The sequence below is a fragment of the Cygnus atratus genome, chromosome 15 (genome assembly GCF_013377495.2).
Source record: "Cygnus atratus isolate AKBS03 ecotype Queensland, Australia chromosome 15, CAtr_DNAZoo_HiC_assembly, whole genome shotgun sequence".
Lineage (NCBI taxonomy): Eukaryota > Metazoa > Chordata > Aves > Anseriformes > Anatidae > Cygnus > Cygnus atratus.
Genome location: NC_066376.1, coordinates 1,062,348 through 1,080,401, shown reverse-complemented (window position 1 = coordinate 1,080,401; position 18,054 = coordinate 1,062,348). Strand labels below are relative to the sequence as shown.

The 18,054-nt window shown below is 53.5% G+C and overlaps 1 protein-coding gene across 2 annotated transcripts in view; it reads left to right on the top strand.

The window, feature by feature from the left end:
- Window positions 1–18,054, top strand: part of PRKCB (protein kinase C beta) — a 115,832-nt gene that overhangs the window by 60,901 nt on the left and 36,877 nt on the right. For both annotated transcript variants that reach the window (XM_035563459.1, XM_035563458.1), the window contains exons 5-8: window positions 293–421; window positions 11,669–11,825; window positions 12,207–12,341; window positions 14,107–14,203. In XM_035563459.1, the coding sequence (XP_035419352.1) occupies window positions 293–421; window positions 11,669–11,825; window positions 12,207–12,341; window positions 14,107–14,203 (518 nt within the window). The remainder of the gene's footprint in view (window positions 1–292; window positions 422–11,668; window positions 11,826–12,206; window positions 12,342–14,106; window positions 14,204–18,054) is intronic.

Sequence of the window (18,054 nt, the reverse complement as noted above, 5' to 3'; positions counted from 1 at the left end):
CTGATAAATCAGTAAAATTCTTGAGTAATTAGAGCAAGGGCTAAAAGCCCTGCAGTCTGTAGGCGAGATCCAGGGATGCTGGTGGGGCCCCATCTCTGTGCAGTGCTCTGCTGGAGTCCCAGGTCTCTGGCTGGGTTTGGAGGTCCATTTGCTGCGTGTTTGTCCCCGAGTCCCTCGCAAACATCCTCACTTAAAGGGAGAGGGGTTCTTCCCCGCAGCCCACCCCCAACTCCCCTGTGAGCTGTGGCAGGACAACAGGAGGTGCTGAGCAAACCTTTCCTTCTCTCTGCAGCCTGCATGATGAACGTGCACAAGCGCTGCGTGATGAACGTCCCGAGCTTGTGTGGGACGGACCACACCGAGCGCCGGGGCCGGATATACATCAGGGCCGACATCGAGAAGGATGTTCTAACCGTTGTAGGTGGGTGCGTGGCACGGGGACGAGCCCTGCCCACGGGCTTTTCAGGTCCCGGGAGGGAGGGCTGGGAGCTCCTCCAGTCCGCTCTGCCCCGTGGAAAAGCGCGGTGTTTGTTTTGTGCTGCCCGTGTGAGAGCCAACGTCCATTTCCGATTATCTGTCCATGCCTTTAACGGTCTCTGGGCCTCTCGGTGGGGATTTGGGATGGCGTTTTTGCCTGGCTAAAGCCCTGCAGCATGCGCTCAGGGCTCTGGAAGCTGCAGCGTGCCCCCCATGCCCGAGGTGCTTGCTGTCCTCCTGGCTGCTGCTGGGCCAGAGGCTGCCCCGCCCCGTGCTCCTGGGGCAAACAGCGGCCACCCCCTTGCCGGTACCCGCTGCCATCACCCCGGCTGTGCCCGGCGAGCAGCTCGAGTGCCGCTGCTCTCTTGCAGGCTCTGCCCTTGGATGTGTGGGGCTGGAGCCACAGGCAGGTGGCTGGGGAGTGCAGGCAGGAGCGGGGTGCGCAGCAGTTCCCTTGGAGGTGCCTGAGAATGACTAGGCAGGGGCACAAGCAACCTCAGCCTTGCATAAGAAAATTATTTTTTCCCTTAAAGGAGAGCTTCACTGAAACATGGGACTTTCTTTTACGCCAATACTGCTCTCTAGGCACCTTGCTCCAGGGGACGAGGCAGGACTTGTACCCAGCCTCTCATGCGCCCAGGCTGAGTGGATGGGCATACAGAGCTGCCAGTCCCACGAGCACAGAAGGCTCCCAGACACCGAGGTGGTGTTCCCGTGGCTCGGGAGGCAGGGCAGAAACTCCCTCAGCCCTTTCTGTGCAGCTGGAATTTCTTTTCTTCAGCTGGGTTTGAAAGACTGTTTTATTTCTGGCCCTTTATGGAGGTGTTGGTGAAAACATGTCATCCGTTGGCTTTTCCAGAAAAGCAAGGAAAATGTACTGTGCTCCCCAGCTCTGCTGCATAGCTAATGAAGGAGTGGGAGCACTTTGAGAGTGGAGAGACTTTGTGCACTCACTGCTGAGTTTCCTCCTACCTGACCAGGCAGGTGAGGGCCTTGGGCTTTTCATTGCAGAATTCGGAGGGAGGTGGAAATGTCCACCCAGACCCAAGCAAACGTGGCACTGGCATTTGGGAGCCACGTGTGTGCAGACTGCCGCTGGGCACCACAGTTTGTGCTGCTGGCGCCTGCTTTGGCTCACATCCAGTAGGGCGACAGATTTCCGTTCCCCCAGTGGCTGTTTGCTTCAAGGAGGCAGAGCCTGCAGATAATTTCTGGGTTTGTGGCGGTGTGTTTTTGGCAGGGAGAGGCCAGAACCTGTAAAACTGGGGCATGGTTGCAGCACAGCTCCTCTGGTGATGCAGCCCAGCACGGGGCGCTGGGGAGATGGGGCTGAGCCAGCGGGGGGCTTTGCTGGAGCTGATTCCTGGTGGGCGATGCCCTTTACACATTTCCTGCAGAAATCCTGGTTCGGGGCAGGCAGGGAGCGACAGCATGGCACCACCAGCTGCGGTCCTGTGGCAGTGGCTGCTGGGGATGAAGCCTCGTCCCCGGGGCACCTGTGTCCCCCTGGGCCCCACACGGGCACATCCGCAGCTCACCGGCACCCGGCTGGCCGAGCCCGGAGGGCTGAACCCCGAACCAGACATGAGCAGCATCCTCTTTGAAGACAGTGCTTTACCGAAACAATAAAACTAAAGCCCCCCCTGCTGCCAGCCTCACAAATCTGTCTGCATTTCCAAACCCTGCACACGGTCTCCCTGCTGCCAGCTCCTCTCTTCTCCTGGGCAATTTCTTTCTGCTGCTTCACGAGGCAGTGCTGGACGCCGTAACGTGCTGAGCTGTTGGGGTAGTGCAGGGCCGGGGTCTGTTTTTGAGGGGCTCTTGATGATGCCTAAGCGCCAGTGTACCTGGCTGCATGGCAAAATGCAGATTCTGGTGCTGGGGCAAGATCTTTTCTCCATCCTGTCGGGTTTGCAGGGCCCTTGTCCAGAAATCTGTTAAGCTCTCCCGTGGCCCAGAGCATCGCAACTGGAGCAAGAGATGTGAAAGGTCCCTCGGTGCTTGGCTGTGGTGGCAGCAAGCAGGCAGCGTGAGCTTAGCAGGAGCAAGTGCCTGCAGGTGGCAGCATGGGCATGGCATTGGAGCTGAGGAAGTAAATGCTTTTATTTTTTCCTTGGTTTGAATTTGACAGGATTTGCGAAATGCTTTTTGGTAGCTTGTTTTTCTTTTCTCCCTCTTTCTCTGACTCTTTTTCTTCTAATGATAACCTTTTCCTCTCGATGGAAAATGCGGCTTTTTGGTTAAACAAAATGTGGTGTTTGATCTGAAATGACTTGTTTGGTCAGCTAGCAATATGCAGAACTGCATCTGCTCATACCCCCTTTTTGAAGACCATGGTTTGCCCCAGGCAGTGTTTCTCCCTCCCTCTGAGACCTCCTCTGCACGCTGGCAGCAGACAGGACGCTGCTGCTCTTATCAGCACAGTGGGTGCTCGTGATCCTAATCTCACAAAATGAAAATCAATAAGAAAGGAAACATGTTGAAACATAACGCGAACATGCTCTGTGAAACTCGCTGCCGCAAGGTGCAATTTTAACCACAAACCTCAACATGACATGGGAAAGGAGTGGATGTTTTGCAGGGACGCAAGTTCCAGGCTTATACGTAAGCTGTGGTTTCGTCGAGCTGTGCTCTCATTTTGCTGCTTTATAGCACTCGACATGGTACAGTCCTGTCTACAGCAGGGTCTGTAGATACTAAAATTGTAAAAAAAAAAATAAAATGCTAATACAAGAAAAATCCAAGCTCCAATATTCTTAGCTCTAAAGAACTGGGATGAACCTCAAAGCTATGGGGTGGATGACTGGAGAGAGCGGCTGTGTTGGTTCCCATGAGGCTTGGGTAGTGGCTGTTGGGCGAGACAGGAGATCAGAACGCAGCAGCTGAAACTGCACATTGCTCCAGGTCCACGAAACGTGCACAGAATGGTCCTGGCTGGCTCTCGATGGAGTTGACTTGTGCCAGCTGCAGTGATGTGATCAGGAGCAGCGCTGGCCCCGGCTGATGCCTGCTCTGAGGGCATGGGCGAGAGGCTGGTGGCAGGGACCCAGCCCCATGCTCCCAGGAACGGGTGCTGGGCTGGGGCTGCTTGGCTGGGCCCGGAGCTGCCCCTCCTTGGAACTCCAGGTTGTGGTGTTAATCGCTCCTTGGTGTTTGGGGAGCGGCCCCCTTACGGCTCCGGTCACACTGTGCATTGAGTGCAACTGTATAATGGTGCACCCAAGAGTGCAGCTTTGCTCACTGCAATCAAAGCCCTGTGAGTGCAATTGTCTGCTGCTGCAAGGGTGTTTCTGAAGCACCGGGATTTATTGGTGTTCCCAGTGTGTAAAAATGCATGGTGTTGTCTAATAACAAGGTATCTGGACAAATAAATGGCACCTTCCTAAGGCTGTGGCTCTGCGCCGTTGCCACAGGCTTGGTGCGTGTCTGCCCAGCTGGTGCTGGGACAGGTGTCTGGGGGCCTTGTTATTAGGGCACAAAACAACCTGCATCCCACCCAGCTACGCAGTTCTGTACATGCTCTTAGAGAGTGCTGTCTTCTCTCCTGAAGCACTGGGGGCTGTGGGAGCACCATCCACGTCCACAGGCGGTGACTGCAAGCCCAGGGGCATGCGTGGGGCCAAGAAGGAGCAGAGTGGGCCGGTGCCAACCCAGCTGGGTCACGCTGAGCATTGCTTTGGGCTGCGCACGGTGCAGGGGGTGCCAGGCCCAGCTGGCTCCCCACGCTCAGCTCGCTCGTTTGGCATGGTTGGTGCTCGGCACAGAGCAGCGTCAGTTGTGCGAGGCGTCCTACGTGGTGCCTTAGCAGGAGGCAGGCTTTGGCTCCAGGCCTAATTAGACAAGATGGATTTGAGCAGAAGGAGAAACGTGTTTGGACGTCCAGCACTCCTGTGCAGTTAGACGGGCTGGAGCTGAAACTTACCTTCAGCGCTGGCAGAACAGGACGCAGGGAGTGGATACATGAGGCTGGGACACCACAAGCAAGTGGCTAGAAATGGCTAATTGTGCTAGCAGGTCTGCTTGCTGGCTGCATGATTTTTAGTGGCGACAAAGCCTCCTTGCAGCCAGTGCCGTGCCATGCAGCTGCAGGACTGGGCCCCGCTGAGCCGAGCACCCTCCGAAGCACCCAACCCGTGCCAGCCGCCGCGCGCACAGCCCTGTGCAGAACTATAGTGGTGAGCTGCCGGAGATAAACCTCAGCACCTTGGCTTCCTGACATCAGCACCGCTGATTTGGTAATAGCCTTTGGAGGCTCTCGCCCTTTCAGAAGGGCAGTCACATGTTGGGTGGGATTTTCCAGCTGGAAGCTTGGGAGCGTGCAGGAGCCGACCGGTGGCTGCTGAGGAGCAGAGGGGGCCGGGAGGTGGCGAGGATGGCAGCAGCTGCCCTGCTGCACCCAGCCCCAGGAGGGCTCTGTTCGGTTGCTTCTCCTTTAATGGCAAAAAGATCTCTGTTTCTCTCACCCACCACGTAAACCACAGCAAACTCACACTTATGGCTTTGTCATACTAAGTAGGTAGTGTGGGCCGGGTTATTTAGCTTGAGCTGCCTGATGAAATAAAAGTGATTTTTTGGGCCTGGTAAACAAAGTGTTTGGGTACCTAGAAGTCCTCCGAGACTTGTGAGACTGCCAAAACAAATTAAGTCCTTTCAAAAGCCACCTAAAAATGCTTCATTGACTTGGGCAGATTTTACCTCAGCCACTTCAGGACTCTGGTCTGTTACGCTCAGCAAGCCTACAAACACTTGCACTCAGGGGTTGCTGGGACTCCTTGTTTCACCTGGAATGCAAAGAGGATCCCCTGGGGCTGGTCACGGCTGCTCTGTGCCCACAGGTGAGGGCTGGCCAGCTCGGAGGGCAGCAGTGCAGCCGGGTTACGCCATTCTCTGACCCCACGTGTGGCATGAACTCACAGCCAGGTCTGCAGGCAATGAGACTCGCGAGTGCAGCGCTGATCCCAGTGCACGGGATGCCGTGCGCACCCGCGGGCATGCGCGATCTGCTGCGATGCGGCGGCAGGACGCTGCCGGGTAGGAGCGATGTGCTGTGTGTCTGTGTCGTGCCTAATGTGGAAGGCAGAGTGATGGAGTGTGACAGGGCATAATTTGGCTAATGTTGGACAACAGCAAATGTATATTCACAGTCTGTGTTCTGTTCTGGGCTTTGATCAAGTATCTTATTAGCAGGAAAAGACTGCTGGATAAAGTGGGAAATTGTAGCAAATTAAAATGTCATCAAGGCGTTGCACATTTTTGCTTCCATAATAGAAAAGCTTCCCAATGCAGATTATTTTGAGTCTGTTGTATTAAGAGACATGAATATTTGAGTTTGGGAAACAGAGAAGCAAGAGCATATGAAGCTAAGTCATTGCTGGGCTCAGAGTCCATTAAATCTGGCGCTTCTCAGCTCAGACTTCTCAGAGGCAGTAAGGTGCACAGAGCTTTGTCGTGGAAATTGTTTGATATTAGCAGCAGGAAGGACTCTGCTTGTACATCGCTCCTGCCGTGCCTGTCTCCAGTGGGAGATGGGGATTGTTCAGTGCTCTGTAACTGCGGCCGAGGTGCGTGCTAAGGCAGAGCACGCGTTGTCCTAGTGCAAGGGTTGGTGGTTGTGTGCCCTGCATGTGGGGCTGGGAGCACCACGTCCCCTTGCTATGGTCCATGGCCCCTGCCCCAGGGAAGGGGCCTCCTTTTCCTGCCCTTACTGGGGCTCCCAAGCTGCCCTAAGTTTTGCCAGCGCCCGAAAGGTTGGCGCAGGCTGCTTGGACTGAGCCTTGCTATTTACTGAGCTGATGAAGTAAAACACTGACCAAAACTGAAACCAATTATGCCATGATTAGATAAAAGAGCTGGAAGTGCATTAATTAATAATCACCAGCCCAGGAAGATTCGGCCATAATGAGTCCTGTGCCTTTTCTATTGTATAAGCATGTGCAAATATATTCCTCTGCGGAGCATTAATTAAATGTTTTAATGCACGAGGGTGCTAATCTGAGCGCCAGGTGTGCACTGCAGTGTGGCTGCTCCCAGATGGGGATGGTGCCTGCTGCTGGAGGGAAGAAGGTGCAGTGCTGTAGGAAGTCTGCCCAAGAGCCTTCCCCTTCCCCAAAATCCTGTCCAGGAGGTGTGAGATGGGGGCACCGCTGGCAGTTCTGTGCACGTTGCTGGCTGAGGCCACGGTGAGGTGGTGGGGCGGCCAAACTCTGACCTCCCCTTGCAACGAGAGGGCTTTCAGAAGTTTTTTTCCCTGGTGTGCAGTGGGAAGCAGAATGATCTGCACTAAAAGTGTTCCAATGGCCCTGCTTACTCACAGATGAAGGTAAAGGATTTGGCAGCCAGTATAAGTTGTCTTTAAGAGCTGGGTAGGAGTGGGTTTTGTTGTAGGCCTTTTTTTTTTTTTTTTTTCTCCTTCCACGTAGAAGTGAACCCCCATATGGCACTGCATATTTAGCAAAGAACTTTCTGGTCTTTCTTTACCCGGCATATTAATTTTGCCTTCCCATGGAAACCTGGTGCTATCGGCGGGCAGGCAGGTGGCTGGGCCAGCTGCAGCCCTTTGCTGCCCGTGGCTGGGGTGCCCCTGCCCGGTGATGCAAGCCCAGAGCCACCCTCCTGCACCTGCCACCACTCCAGCCGGCAGCTGAGCCCAGCACGAGGCGATGCGGGGACATCTCATCCCAGGGCAGCCGAGTGCTCCCCTGCCAGGACTTCCCCGTGCTGTGGTGCCCACCATGCAGGAGAGGCCACCCTCCGAGCAGCCTCGTGCGATGTGCACGGGGAATCGGTGAAAAATCAGGCTTGTCTGCCCATGCTGCACCCGTGCCGTTGGAGGCACAGCGATGTGTCACTGCGGGGCGAGCAGCGTGCACACGGCGTCAGCGGGGCCGCAGCCCAGGCACACCCCTGCTGTCCTTGTCCCTGCGTGCCTGCACAGATGTGTGCGGAGGTGGTCGTGGGCACCGCTGACGCTGCCGTGGGCAGGTGGGGGCACCATGGACTGCCCCTGCACGCCCCTTCCCTTCCGCAGCCCGCGGTGCTTTCCCCAGGCAGGCGGTGCCTGCGCCCACATCCCCCCCAACGCTGGCGAGGCCCCGCGTGGGGCCGTGCACCTCCCACGATGTTCGCCCGAGGCCGCAGCAGCTTCCTCTCAGCAGGTTTGGTACCCAGAGTGGTTTAAGAGCACCTGCTCGAAATGAGACCATAATTTTCTTACTCCTTGCTATTAATAATGATGTTACTACTTTTCAATGGTGCACAAAACTGTCAGAACGTAAGAGATGTCAAACTATTTTACATCAAATTTAACTGCCAGAGAAATGCCATAAACTGAGAGAAGCATATTTACTCTAACACAAGGTATCACTACAAGGCTTTTTAAACTATTTTTCTTTCACTTAATTGTTTTCTGCGTGAAAACAAACAAACAAACAAAAATCAGAAAGTTACTTAAGGTCAAGCAGAAGCATTATTTTTTTTAATGAAAAGATATTATTATTCCCATTAATGAAATTTCTAGGTCTGCATGCTGAGATAATAACATGAGGTAATCAAATCTCATGCTTCAGGGCATAAACTGATTGACTCTGAGGGTCAGGAATTATTTTTCCTGTTCCATAAAGAACTGAACAATGGCCTGATAAATTACACAGACTTATTCATTTGTCTCTAGAGTACGTTACCCTGGCCGTTTGGACGGTGAAAAATGAGTCGAAGTCAGAGCCTTTGCATGACTCAGTGTGGCACGGTGGCACGTCCCCGCGGCCGGGCGCTGGGTCCCGCAGGCAGCCGAGGTCCCAGCCCTGCGGCCGTTCCCCCGGGCAGCGAGGGCAGGGCACCGAGCGCTGCGAGCTGCAGGAGCTGCTCCCGTGCTTGTGTAGGAACGCTCGGGGGCTGCTTCCTGTACGGCCTCGTTGCTACTTGGGTAGTGGTTTGTCAGGCCCCGCTGTGGGACTTCTCTCCAATACGTTTTCGCGTTTTATAATTCAAGAACAGGGCTGTAAAGATTGTTTGTTTGTTTGTTTCGTATCTAAAAGACACAGATAAAAGCTTATAATGGTGATGAGAAACTGTGTTCTTCTTCTCCGATAAGGGGTGAGGGAGAAGAAGGCACTCTGGCTGGATCAGTGCAGAGCCCTGGCAGGGTCCTTGGAAATTAAACTCATTACTTAGAGATTTCACACAGCAGATTGTGAGCCTTTCTGCTTGGACGGTACAAAGCTTTCCACAGAAGATTTTGACTGAAAGTCCAAATTAAGCTGCAGAATAACTACTGTGTATCCTCTGAAGTGCAGAGCTGGTATTTATGTCCAAACTTTATAAAAAATGATTCATTTATCAAATGGCACATGAAAATAATTGTCAAGACATTACAGAAATGAAGTCATGCTGCTTGTGTCACAGCAAGGAGCTATAAATGGAGGGAGGCACGACTGCTCAGGCTGCTCTCACAGCCCCGTCTGTTGTGCGGGTGAGGCTGGGAAGAGCTGTTCCACCCGCGGTCGCCAGCCCGGCACTGCTGCGGGTTTCCATCTGTGCAGGGGCAGCCCGGGGCTTCTGCAAAGCTGCCCGTCGCCTGGGCTCCGCAGAGCACCGCAGCAGTACCTGGAGAGCCCCAGAGTGGTGGAGGTGGGAACGGGCCTCCAGAGATCACCCAGTGCAGCCGCTGCCCAGCAGGGTCACCCAGAGCACGGAGCACAGGATGGCATCGAGGGGGGTACTGAGCGTCTCCTGAGAAGGAGACCGCACAGCCTCCCTGGCAGCCTGTGCCAGAGCTGTCAGCCTCACAGTAAAGAAGTGTTTTCTCACGTTTGGCTGGAACTTCGTGTGCTTCAGTCTGTGCCCACCGCCTCCTGGCCTGTCTCTGGGCACCACTGAAGCTTGAAAAAGCTTGAGAAGATTGAAAGCCGTGCGGGTCCTATGTTCTGCTGCCCCAGGGATGCCCGGTGTCTGCGTCTTGGTGCTCTCCAGGGTAGGAAGGGTGCATCCTCCTCTCTGGGCATCTCCAAACGGGCACTTCGAGGTTGTCCTGGTGCCCTCAATTCCTCGGGAAGACCCCTCAGCATCTGCCCTGTGGGTGACTTCTGATTTTGGAGCAGAGCCGAGTGCAGGTCCGTGGGTGCTGGCGGCACCGTGGGCGTTGGGTCCTCCTGGGGGAGCTGTGGCTGGGCACAGGAACCTCGTGTGGCACCGAGCTGGTGCCCCCATCCCTGACCTGACCGACTGCTGGCGAGCCTTAATCTTGCAGTGAGGGCATGGGGCCTGTCCTGGACATGACAGCGTCCTCTGCGAGGTCTCTGGACGCTGTGTGTCAGGGTTTCCGAGGCTGCGAGTAATGCAGTCATTCCCTCCCCTTCTCTCGCAGGTGGTGGGGAGGCACTGGTTCCCGCACTGGTCACTGTGGGAGAAATATGTGGGGCTGGAGAATCGATAGGGCTGCCCGGGCACCTTAATTGGGCAGCAGGCAATTCCCGGCAGGCTTGCCTCTCTCTGTCTTGCGAGCTGCTGTCAGGCTGTCGTGTTTGATAAATGAGCTAGTTTATACATGCAGATTTGATTTTTGGCTACAAGTTTTATTCCATGGAGCTGGAAATTGGGCAATGCTTCAGGAGGACAGCAGGAGATTGCAGATTTTGGAGCATTAATTCCTTTTTTAAAACTATCTGGCTCCCAACCTTGCATCAGAAACTCCTTGCTGGTGATTTGGGAGTGGAGCAATTGTTTCTACTCTCACTGACTCTCTGAAAGCATCTTTTAGTTCCTGCAGCACCTCACAGCAAGCTGAGTCCTCTCCTCTGGAATAGGGCACGGGGCAAATCCGTGCCCCGGTGGGACTTGCTGCATTGCTGCTGGAGGCAGCCGGGGGGGTTCAGGCATTTGGGCAGCTGGGCCTGCCTGCAAGCACCCAAAGGAGCTGTGCCTCCCTGCAGTGCAGGGTCAGGGAACTTCTGCTTCAGTTATTTCCAAGCAGCCTTTCCCCTTCCTAGGGCTGTGCTCCACCGTGTCCTAGAGGGCGTTTCAGCTCTGGTATCTCTGGCAGTCTCTCTGCTCAGGCTGAGGGGGAGATAAGCTCCTTCTCCCAGAAGACAGGCCCTTTTTGATTCAGTCCATGGCAAGACACTTAGATCATCCCCGTCGTATTTCACTTGTCAGAGCCACAATCCAATTACAAGCCTCCTCAGTAGCCCGCAGGTTCGCCCTCGCCCTCCTGTGCTTGCTGCCCTTTGGTCCCTCCTCATCGAGAGCGGCTGCAGGCAGCCCCGCTCCATGCCCGGAGGAGCGGCCGTCACCTCCCTCGCTGCAGCCAGCGGCAGCCTGGGTGTGCGGGCCTGCAGCAGGGGCCAAGCAAGGACCCTCCCTGGGGAGCCCACTTTGTTTGAAGACAAATTTCCCAACACAAGCGGCCCGGCTGTGTCTGCCTGGCGACTCCTCTCTCCCCCTTCCTGCTGCCGAGTCCCCGCTGCTGGCCGTGTGGCTGCTCTCCGCTCGCCTCCAAACACGGGCACCCCTTGCTGTAGCCTCGCTGCCTCTGCTCTTAGGAGGTCAGGGGAGAGCAGAGCCCACGCTCAGCTCAGCCTCTCCCCGAGCTCTTGTGCTCAGCTGGCACTGGGAGCACAGCAGGAGCCGTCCCGCTGCCCAGCCCTTCACCCGCACCCCCAGCCCCTTGCACTGGCCTTGGGGAAAGGCGGGTGATGCAGCCTGCTGGAGCGCAAGGAGGTGCCCGAGATGAGGACCTGCTGTGTGCACCAAGCCCTGCGAAGCCCCTGCGGGTGCTGGCTGGGCTTTGGGAAGGGGCTTTTTGGAAAGGCTGAGCCCTGGGGCGAGCTGGAGCTGCGAGGGCAGCAGCCGCATGCTGCCACTCCTGAGAGCGCAGGTCGGTGCTGCTCTGCTAGAGGAAAAGCAGCAGCTTTAAACTGCTGCAGGGAAAAGAAAGCAAACAACAAATCATCCTGTCAGAAAATGAAAACAGCCTGTTGAGTCGATCCTTCAGCCTCCGTTGTCCGTTCGAGCTCTATGCTTGGTGTTGCTAACTCTGCCGCTTCTTATGTAATGCCCGTGTCTGCTCACATTCAGCTTTCATTCTGTTTTTAATCGCTATTTTCATACTTGTCGTTGGCACACGGGGATGTTGTCTAGGTTTCTGGATATCTTTTACAGTTTGAGTATTGAATTTAATCCTTTTTCTCCTCCTCAGTAAGAGATGCTAAAAACCTAGTTCCTATGGATCCTAATGGCTTGTCAGATCCCTACGTGAAGCTTAAATTAATCCCTGACCCCAAAAATGAAAGCAAACAGAAGACCAAAACTATAAAGTGCTCCCTGAATCCTGAGTGGAATGAGACATTTAAATTGTAAGTACAAGAAAAATGTTTGAACTTTTAAACTAATTTTTCTCACCCCCTAAGAATTAATGTCATTGTATTTCCTCTGATTTAATTATTCAGAGAGGTTAAGCTGATTCAACTGAGAAATGATTCTTTTCAGTCCCGTAAACGTGGCTCAGAAATGCTCAAATTTCTGCTCTGTCTCCTGACCAAAGCTGAGTGTTTTGGGAAGGAGCTTCACGTTCTCCATTTGAAACAGATGCTGTCAGGAAATCAGTGTTAAGAGCTGCCTTGTTGCTGAAGGCCATCCCTTCATGTTGCACCCACATGCTGATGGCATGTGAAGGCTGTGGTGGCGTAGCAGTGGCTTCCAAAAATCAAACATCCCTTTTCTTTCCTCTCTTCCAGCCAACTGAAAGAGGCAGACAAAGACAGAAGGTTGTCTGTGGAGATTTGGGACTGGGATCTGACCAGCAGGAATGATTTCATGGGCTCCTTGTCTTTCGGGATTTCCGAGCTGCAGAAGTCTGGTGTTGATGGATGGTAAGAATGCAATTGGTTTAAAAGCGCAGAGCTGTGGGCAAAATGGTCTTTTTGTACCCGATGGGAGAAGACACGGCAGCCCCTTGTTCTCTTGGCAGCCTCCTTCCCTTCAGGGACCTTCTTTTGTGGCTTCTTGTTGCCACAGGCACACTGGGATCGCTTCAGGGACGTGTCTGGTCAGCACACTGTTCGTGGCCACGAGGGCCGGCGCTCCCTCTGAGGTCTCAGTACAGAGGCTTCAGAAGGAGAATGTATCGGCTGCCAGGAGAACGAGCATTTTCCAGCAGCTTCGGGTTGGATTCCTGTAACTTCTGTCCTGGGCTGGCAGCACGGCCTCACCAGCCTGAGCCTCTGGAGGCGAGTAGGGCTAGGGCTAGGGCCAGGGGCTCGCGGTACCTGCCTGGCACAGCCGTCCCTGCAGCACGGAGCAGCAGGAGCGATGAGGGGGGCGCTTCAATAAAAGGAGGAGCGCTGCCCAAAGCGTGTAATTACTGTCGCTCGTTACCATACGAAAGATGAACGCAGTGGGTCTGCAAAATCACACTGAATGGGTCTGTTCATTTCCATTTTATCTTCCCCAGCAGGATACATGCCTTATTCCCTTGCTTTTTTTTCCCCCAGCCACTGATGCCTGAGAGCTTGTGTTACTTTTCCACGCTTGCCATGTGAAGTGTAGTAATTGAAAATAGATATTGTATGTCTTTTGGAAACCAAAACCGGTGTGGCATTAATTTGCGTTAGGTGAGGCGAGAAGACACCCCGGAGGGTGTGCTGCCTCCTCCCGCGGGAGCGCGGGGCTGGGGCCCTGCTCAGGGGGAGCTGCGGACCTCAGACCCTCATGCCCCGCTTAGTGTAGAACAGACCATGATTGAGGCATAAATTCTCTTCTGGGGGAAAAAATTGTCACTTCCTCCTAAATTTGCAATCATTTGTGAAGCTGCGTGTGCCTCAGCTGGGGTTGGTGCACCGCCTGTTTCTAATGCAGTGCAAAGTGTGATGGTTTTCCCAGCCTTTTAAAAATCATGTAAGTGGAGATCTAAGTAATTTTCCTTGTCACAGTATTTGGCTGGAATAAACTCTAGAAGGAGCTCTGATGTATATTTCATATCTAAACTACTGCAGTTAATGGAGGAAACGAGCTCAGAGGGAAGAGTCTGTCCCTATATTATGCAAATAGCGCTTTGTTCATTCAGTGCAGACACAGGCTCTATAGATAACACCCAGCTGATAACTGCTCCTCTCTGGCTGCCGGGAGAGGATGCGCTGATGGAGCCAAAGCTTTGCCTGCGGCTGTGTAAAACGCCTCAGATCTGAATGACATTTCCATGATTTCTGATAATTGCTGGTTAAACTCTTCCCCTTCCTGTGAGAGCCCCGGCTGTGTGCTCAGGGCTGTCGGTGCCCGCCTGGCTCCCGGTGGGGTGCGCGTTGTCTCCAGGGAGCCGGAGCTGGGCTCTGCCCTGGCCAGGGCAGTGGTAGGGGGGAGGAACCCATGCCCTGCCTTGCCTGCGGGTTTGGGGCAGGATGGTGCGTCCGAGGAGGCAGCGGTGCTCCGTGCTGCACGGCAGGGGTGTGCTGGCCGACCCCCAGCCCCCTGGGGGTCCCAACAACAGCCCTTTGCCCGGGTGCACGTCTGGAAGCGTGGTGGATGGAAGGTCTGGGGGTGCGAGGTTTGGGGTCCTCCTCACCTCGGGGGTCACCTGGACACGGGCACAGGCGGGGAGAGCCGGTGCCCTGCCCTGACCGTCTCGCTGTCTCCCTCCAGGTTTAAGCTGCTGAGCCAGGAGGAGGGAGAGTACTTCAACGTGCCTGTGCCTCCCGAGGGAGAAGAAGGAAACGAGGAACTGAGGCAGAAATTTGAGGTGAATTGCCTTTTCTTGGGAACTCATTGGGGCCGCAGGGAAGGGTAGGGCTCAGCACCCCCTCCTGCTTTGTGCTGGTGCCCGCGGCCAGTGCAGCACAGCCGTCTGCTCCACACCGGGCCTGGGTGCTGTCCCCAGAAGGCACACTGTTGGTTACGTTAGCTAAAAAAAGTCCCTGAAGAGTTGAAGCTTTCCAGCAATGGCTTGGCTCCGTGAGGTAACAAACAGGGACCTCGCTGCTCCATTCGGGAATGGCAAAGTCCCGGTGCAGCCGCAGTGGTGCTTTTTGAACAGCAGGTCACAGGTCTCAGCTCACAGCTCCCAGTGTTCAGGTGGGTGAGACATAAGCGGCTGACCGCCAACAGGACGTGTTAGCAGGTCAGGAGCTGTGCTGTGCTCTGGGCATGTGTGCCCCATGTGCGCTGAGCCCTGGCGAGTGCTTAGCTCTGCAGCACTCAAGCGTGTGGTAGCCGTGCATGTTTATATTTCTTTCCATCTGCACAGAGATGCCTGCAGCTGGTTTGGATCTCAACGAGGGGTTAACAACACTTGGTGTAATGGTCACGTTTTAATTCAGGTCTGAAGGCAGCCACCTGAAGACAGGGTGAGGGCAAGCTGGGAGAGATGAGCCAAAGGTGGTCATTTCTTAAAAATTGCTGAACAGCACGTTAAAGCACAAGGGTTCAGACGAACCAGGGGCTGCAATGAAGTGTTCATTCACACACGACTCTCTGCTGGGATTGACAGGATGTTTTTTAATTGTAGCACGTTGATCAAGCCATCCTTCAGGAGTACTTCATTCTAATTTGAAAATGCAGTGACCTCCCTGTGCATGTCTCTGGCTTTGCGTGTGGTGGCAGCAGACAGTGGCTTAGCTGGGAAAGGGAACAGTTGTTTCTGGTGGATGAGGATGTGAGAGATGAAAATAATTCTTTGGCACTTATGTCAGGCTGAAAATACAACAGAGAATATTGCACAATGCACAGTTTTGTGTAATGTTTGCTTTGTGCCTTGTGCACTGCTAAGACTGCTTGATCCCATGTCTGCTGTGTGCAGGTAGGAGTCTCAAATCCCATAATTTTTAAGAAGTCATTTCTTCGTACTGCGAGGAAAGCAGCACAACAAACATCGCCCTTTCATTTGCATTGTTTCAGACGATTACTTTCTATTAGGATTACATAACTCACTGTGTTTGCCAAAATGAGTACAGCAGCTAGAAGAGGAGACACTTACTTCGGTTAATGTACTGCCAACACTATTTTCCAATTAAAGAGGGATGAAGACCCTGGGTATGCCGGGGTGGCCTGATGTCACTGTGCTCCCAGTGTCAGCGTGTGCAAACGTTGATACAGCAGCTGTGCCCTGGCTCTGAGGTGCAATAAAATAGCATTTTTTGGTCTGTTTTTTTTTTTTCTGTCATGCTGCTGGTTATGAATTATTACCCCTAAGATAAATTAAGATACTGATATAATTGGATTTGCAGGTAATCTCAGAAAGAAACCCTTTCTTGCCCTGTTGTACATTCTGGTGTGGCAGCCTCTGCGCCCTGCCTGGTGTGCCGAGGCTGCGCAGGGTTTCTGAGAGCCCATGGCTCTGTCGGCTGGACACGGCAGCTGTGACCCCAGACAGGCTCTTTGCACCAAGCTGCTACCTGTCAGAAGTGCTGATGGGGTTAGTGGAGGTGTAAGCCAGGAACAAGAAGCCAGTGATTTAGTTTTTGATAACGCAGGTAACCGTCCTTCCCCTGGCGTGTAGCACTGCTCTCGCAGCCCAAATAACTCCCCAAAGATGCTTCAGGGAGTCTATTCACTACTCAGTAAGCCATAGAAGATTTTGCTGCAATGATTGATCCAGACAGCACTGAATTAATAGATCTTTGCCATTTTTTCAGTACAGCTAAAATCTTCACAGAACCCTGAGGATGAATGTAGCACATCTGGAGCCTTGCCTGAAATGAGCCATACACAAAATAAAATATTTGCCCTTACTGATGTCGGTATGAACTCCCTAACTCTAGCATGGGACTGGAGAGTCAGTTCCTTTCTCTCAATGCCCTTTCTTTTTTTAAATCTCACTTACATATCTCTTTTATATATAACTTGCCTGAATATCCAAGAAAATAAGACAGTTCTAATGCAACAGTTGACATACAACCATATGCCATGGTTGTCAGTTCGGCAGAGAATTAGCTACCCGCTTTTCTTACATTTCTTGATGTTCCAGTGGTGTTAAAACGGTATGTATGGTGGAAGTCACAGATGGCGAGCTGACTGCATATCAGAAAATGTACCGTCCAGAAGTGTCCCTTCGTGCTGCCAGGCTCTGTCTGTATCCCCACCCTACTGCATCTTCCCCTGCTTGCACCCTCCACTGTGACCAAGTCAGCGCTGGAGAGAAAGAAATCCCTGAGTAGCTTGGCCATGGCTCGTGCCAGCTGCCCCGAGAGGTGAGAAGAATGCAGTGGGGCCTGCTTGTAGAGCAGCAGCCAGGGGCCGGCATGCCGTTCCAGAGGATAAGGGCTAAAAGGAATCCTTCGATCGATCTGTGTTAGCGCTGCTTGATCCTGTCTGTTCCTGGGCAGCACAAATCAATAGGACCAAGCTGAGGTGTGCGTGACAGGTTTATATTTTGAGTGGACTTGGCATTGCAGAATTGCCGGCCGAAAGGACGGAGGTGTCAGCCTGCACGGTGCCGCGGGCGTGCTGCCTGCCTGCCGAGCTGCCTCTGCGGGAGCAGTGCCCCGCTCTGGCAGCCTGCAGCGTGGCTCCTGGCCGAAGTCCTGCCTGTGCTCTTCCTGCAGCCTCATGTCTGCAGCGGGCACGTCCTGGGCTCCAGCAGAAAGCCTCCTGAGACAGCAGCCCCGCGTGAAGCCTGGCAGCACACCCGCTGCCAATTCTGCTCGGTCTTTATCAGCCGGTTGCTGGGACAGCTTGATAGATGTGAACATCAGCTGCTATTGCATAAATTTAGATGTAGGGAATTAACTGTGACAAATGGAGTTGGATAACGAAGGTCAAGTGCTTTTTTAATTATTATTTTTTTGTGAGCAGTATTCGACATGCTTCAGTTGTAAACCTTAAAGAGGTCTCAAAATTGTGTCAGCATTAGGAGTGCATTAAAGAACAGGTTAAGGGACTTTTTTTACTCACTTAGAGGTGGACATTAAAGACACTCCATAGCAAAAACCAGACACCACTTCAGGGTGCTGATCTTGACCTCTCCCTGACTGTTATCTTGAGCTCTGTACTTGAAAGACCTTTTTCACTCCTGGCCTAGCTGCATGCTGAGCCTGTTTGATCAAGGAAGCCGTGTTGTATCTGTATCCTCGCCTCCTGTGAACATACTATGATGTCGCAATTCAGGTCAAGCACAGGACTGAGTACGACTGCAGCAGCAGCTCTTCAGCCGCGGACTTGGTGGCAGCAGAGACCTGGAGTCGCTTCCACGCTCGGGTGCTCACCTGGGCACCCGCTGGTGCTGCTGGCAGTGCTGGGACTACAGCTGGCGAATTTGCTGGAGTGAAGCAAATTAAAATCTTCCTCCTTACCCCCTCTTCATGCTCACCTTTCCCGCTTGGCTCGGGAGCAACAGCATCATCCTCCTTGGGTCCAGCTTCATTCAGATTCCCGTGACCAGTGCCGGTGCTGCGGTGTTGGAGCTGCAGGCATGCAGGAGATAAGTGTTTGTCTGAAACGCAGAGGTGTGCTTTTGGGTGTAATTTAATGGAAACACGATGATTGCCCTTGAATCTTGTTCAAGCTTGTTTTCGCAGAGGTTAATTTAGTGTCAAATTTGATCTGACAAGATTGTTTTTTAACTGTGATAGAGTAGTTAGGGAAGCTTTCACAGAA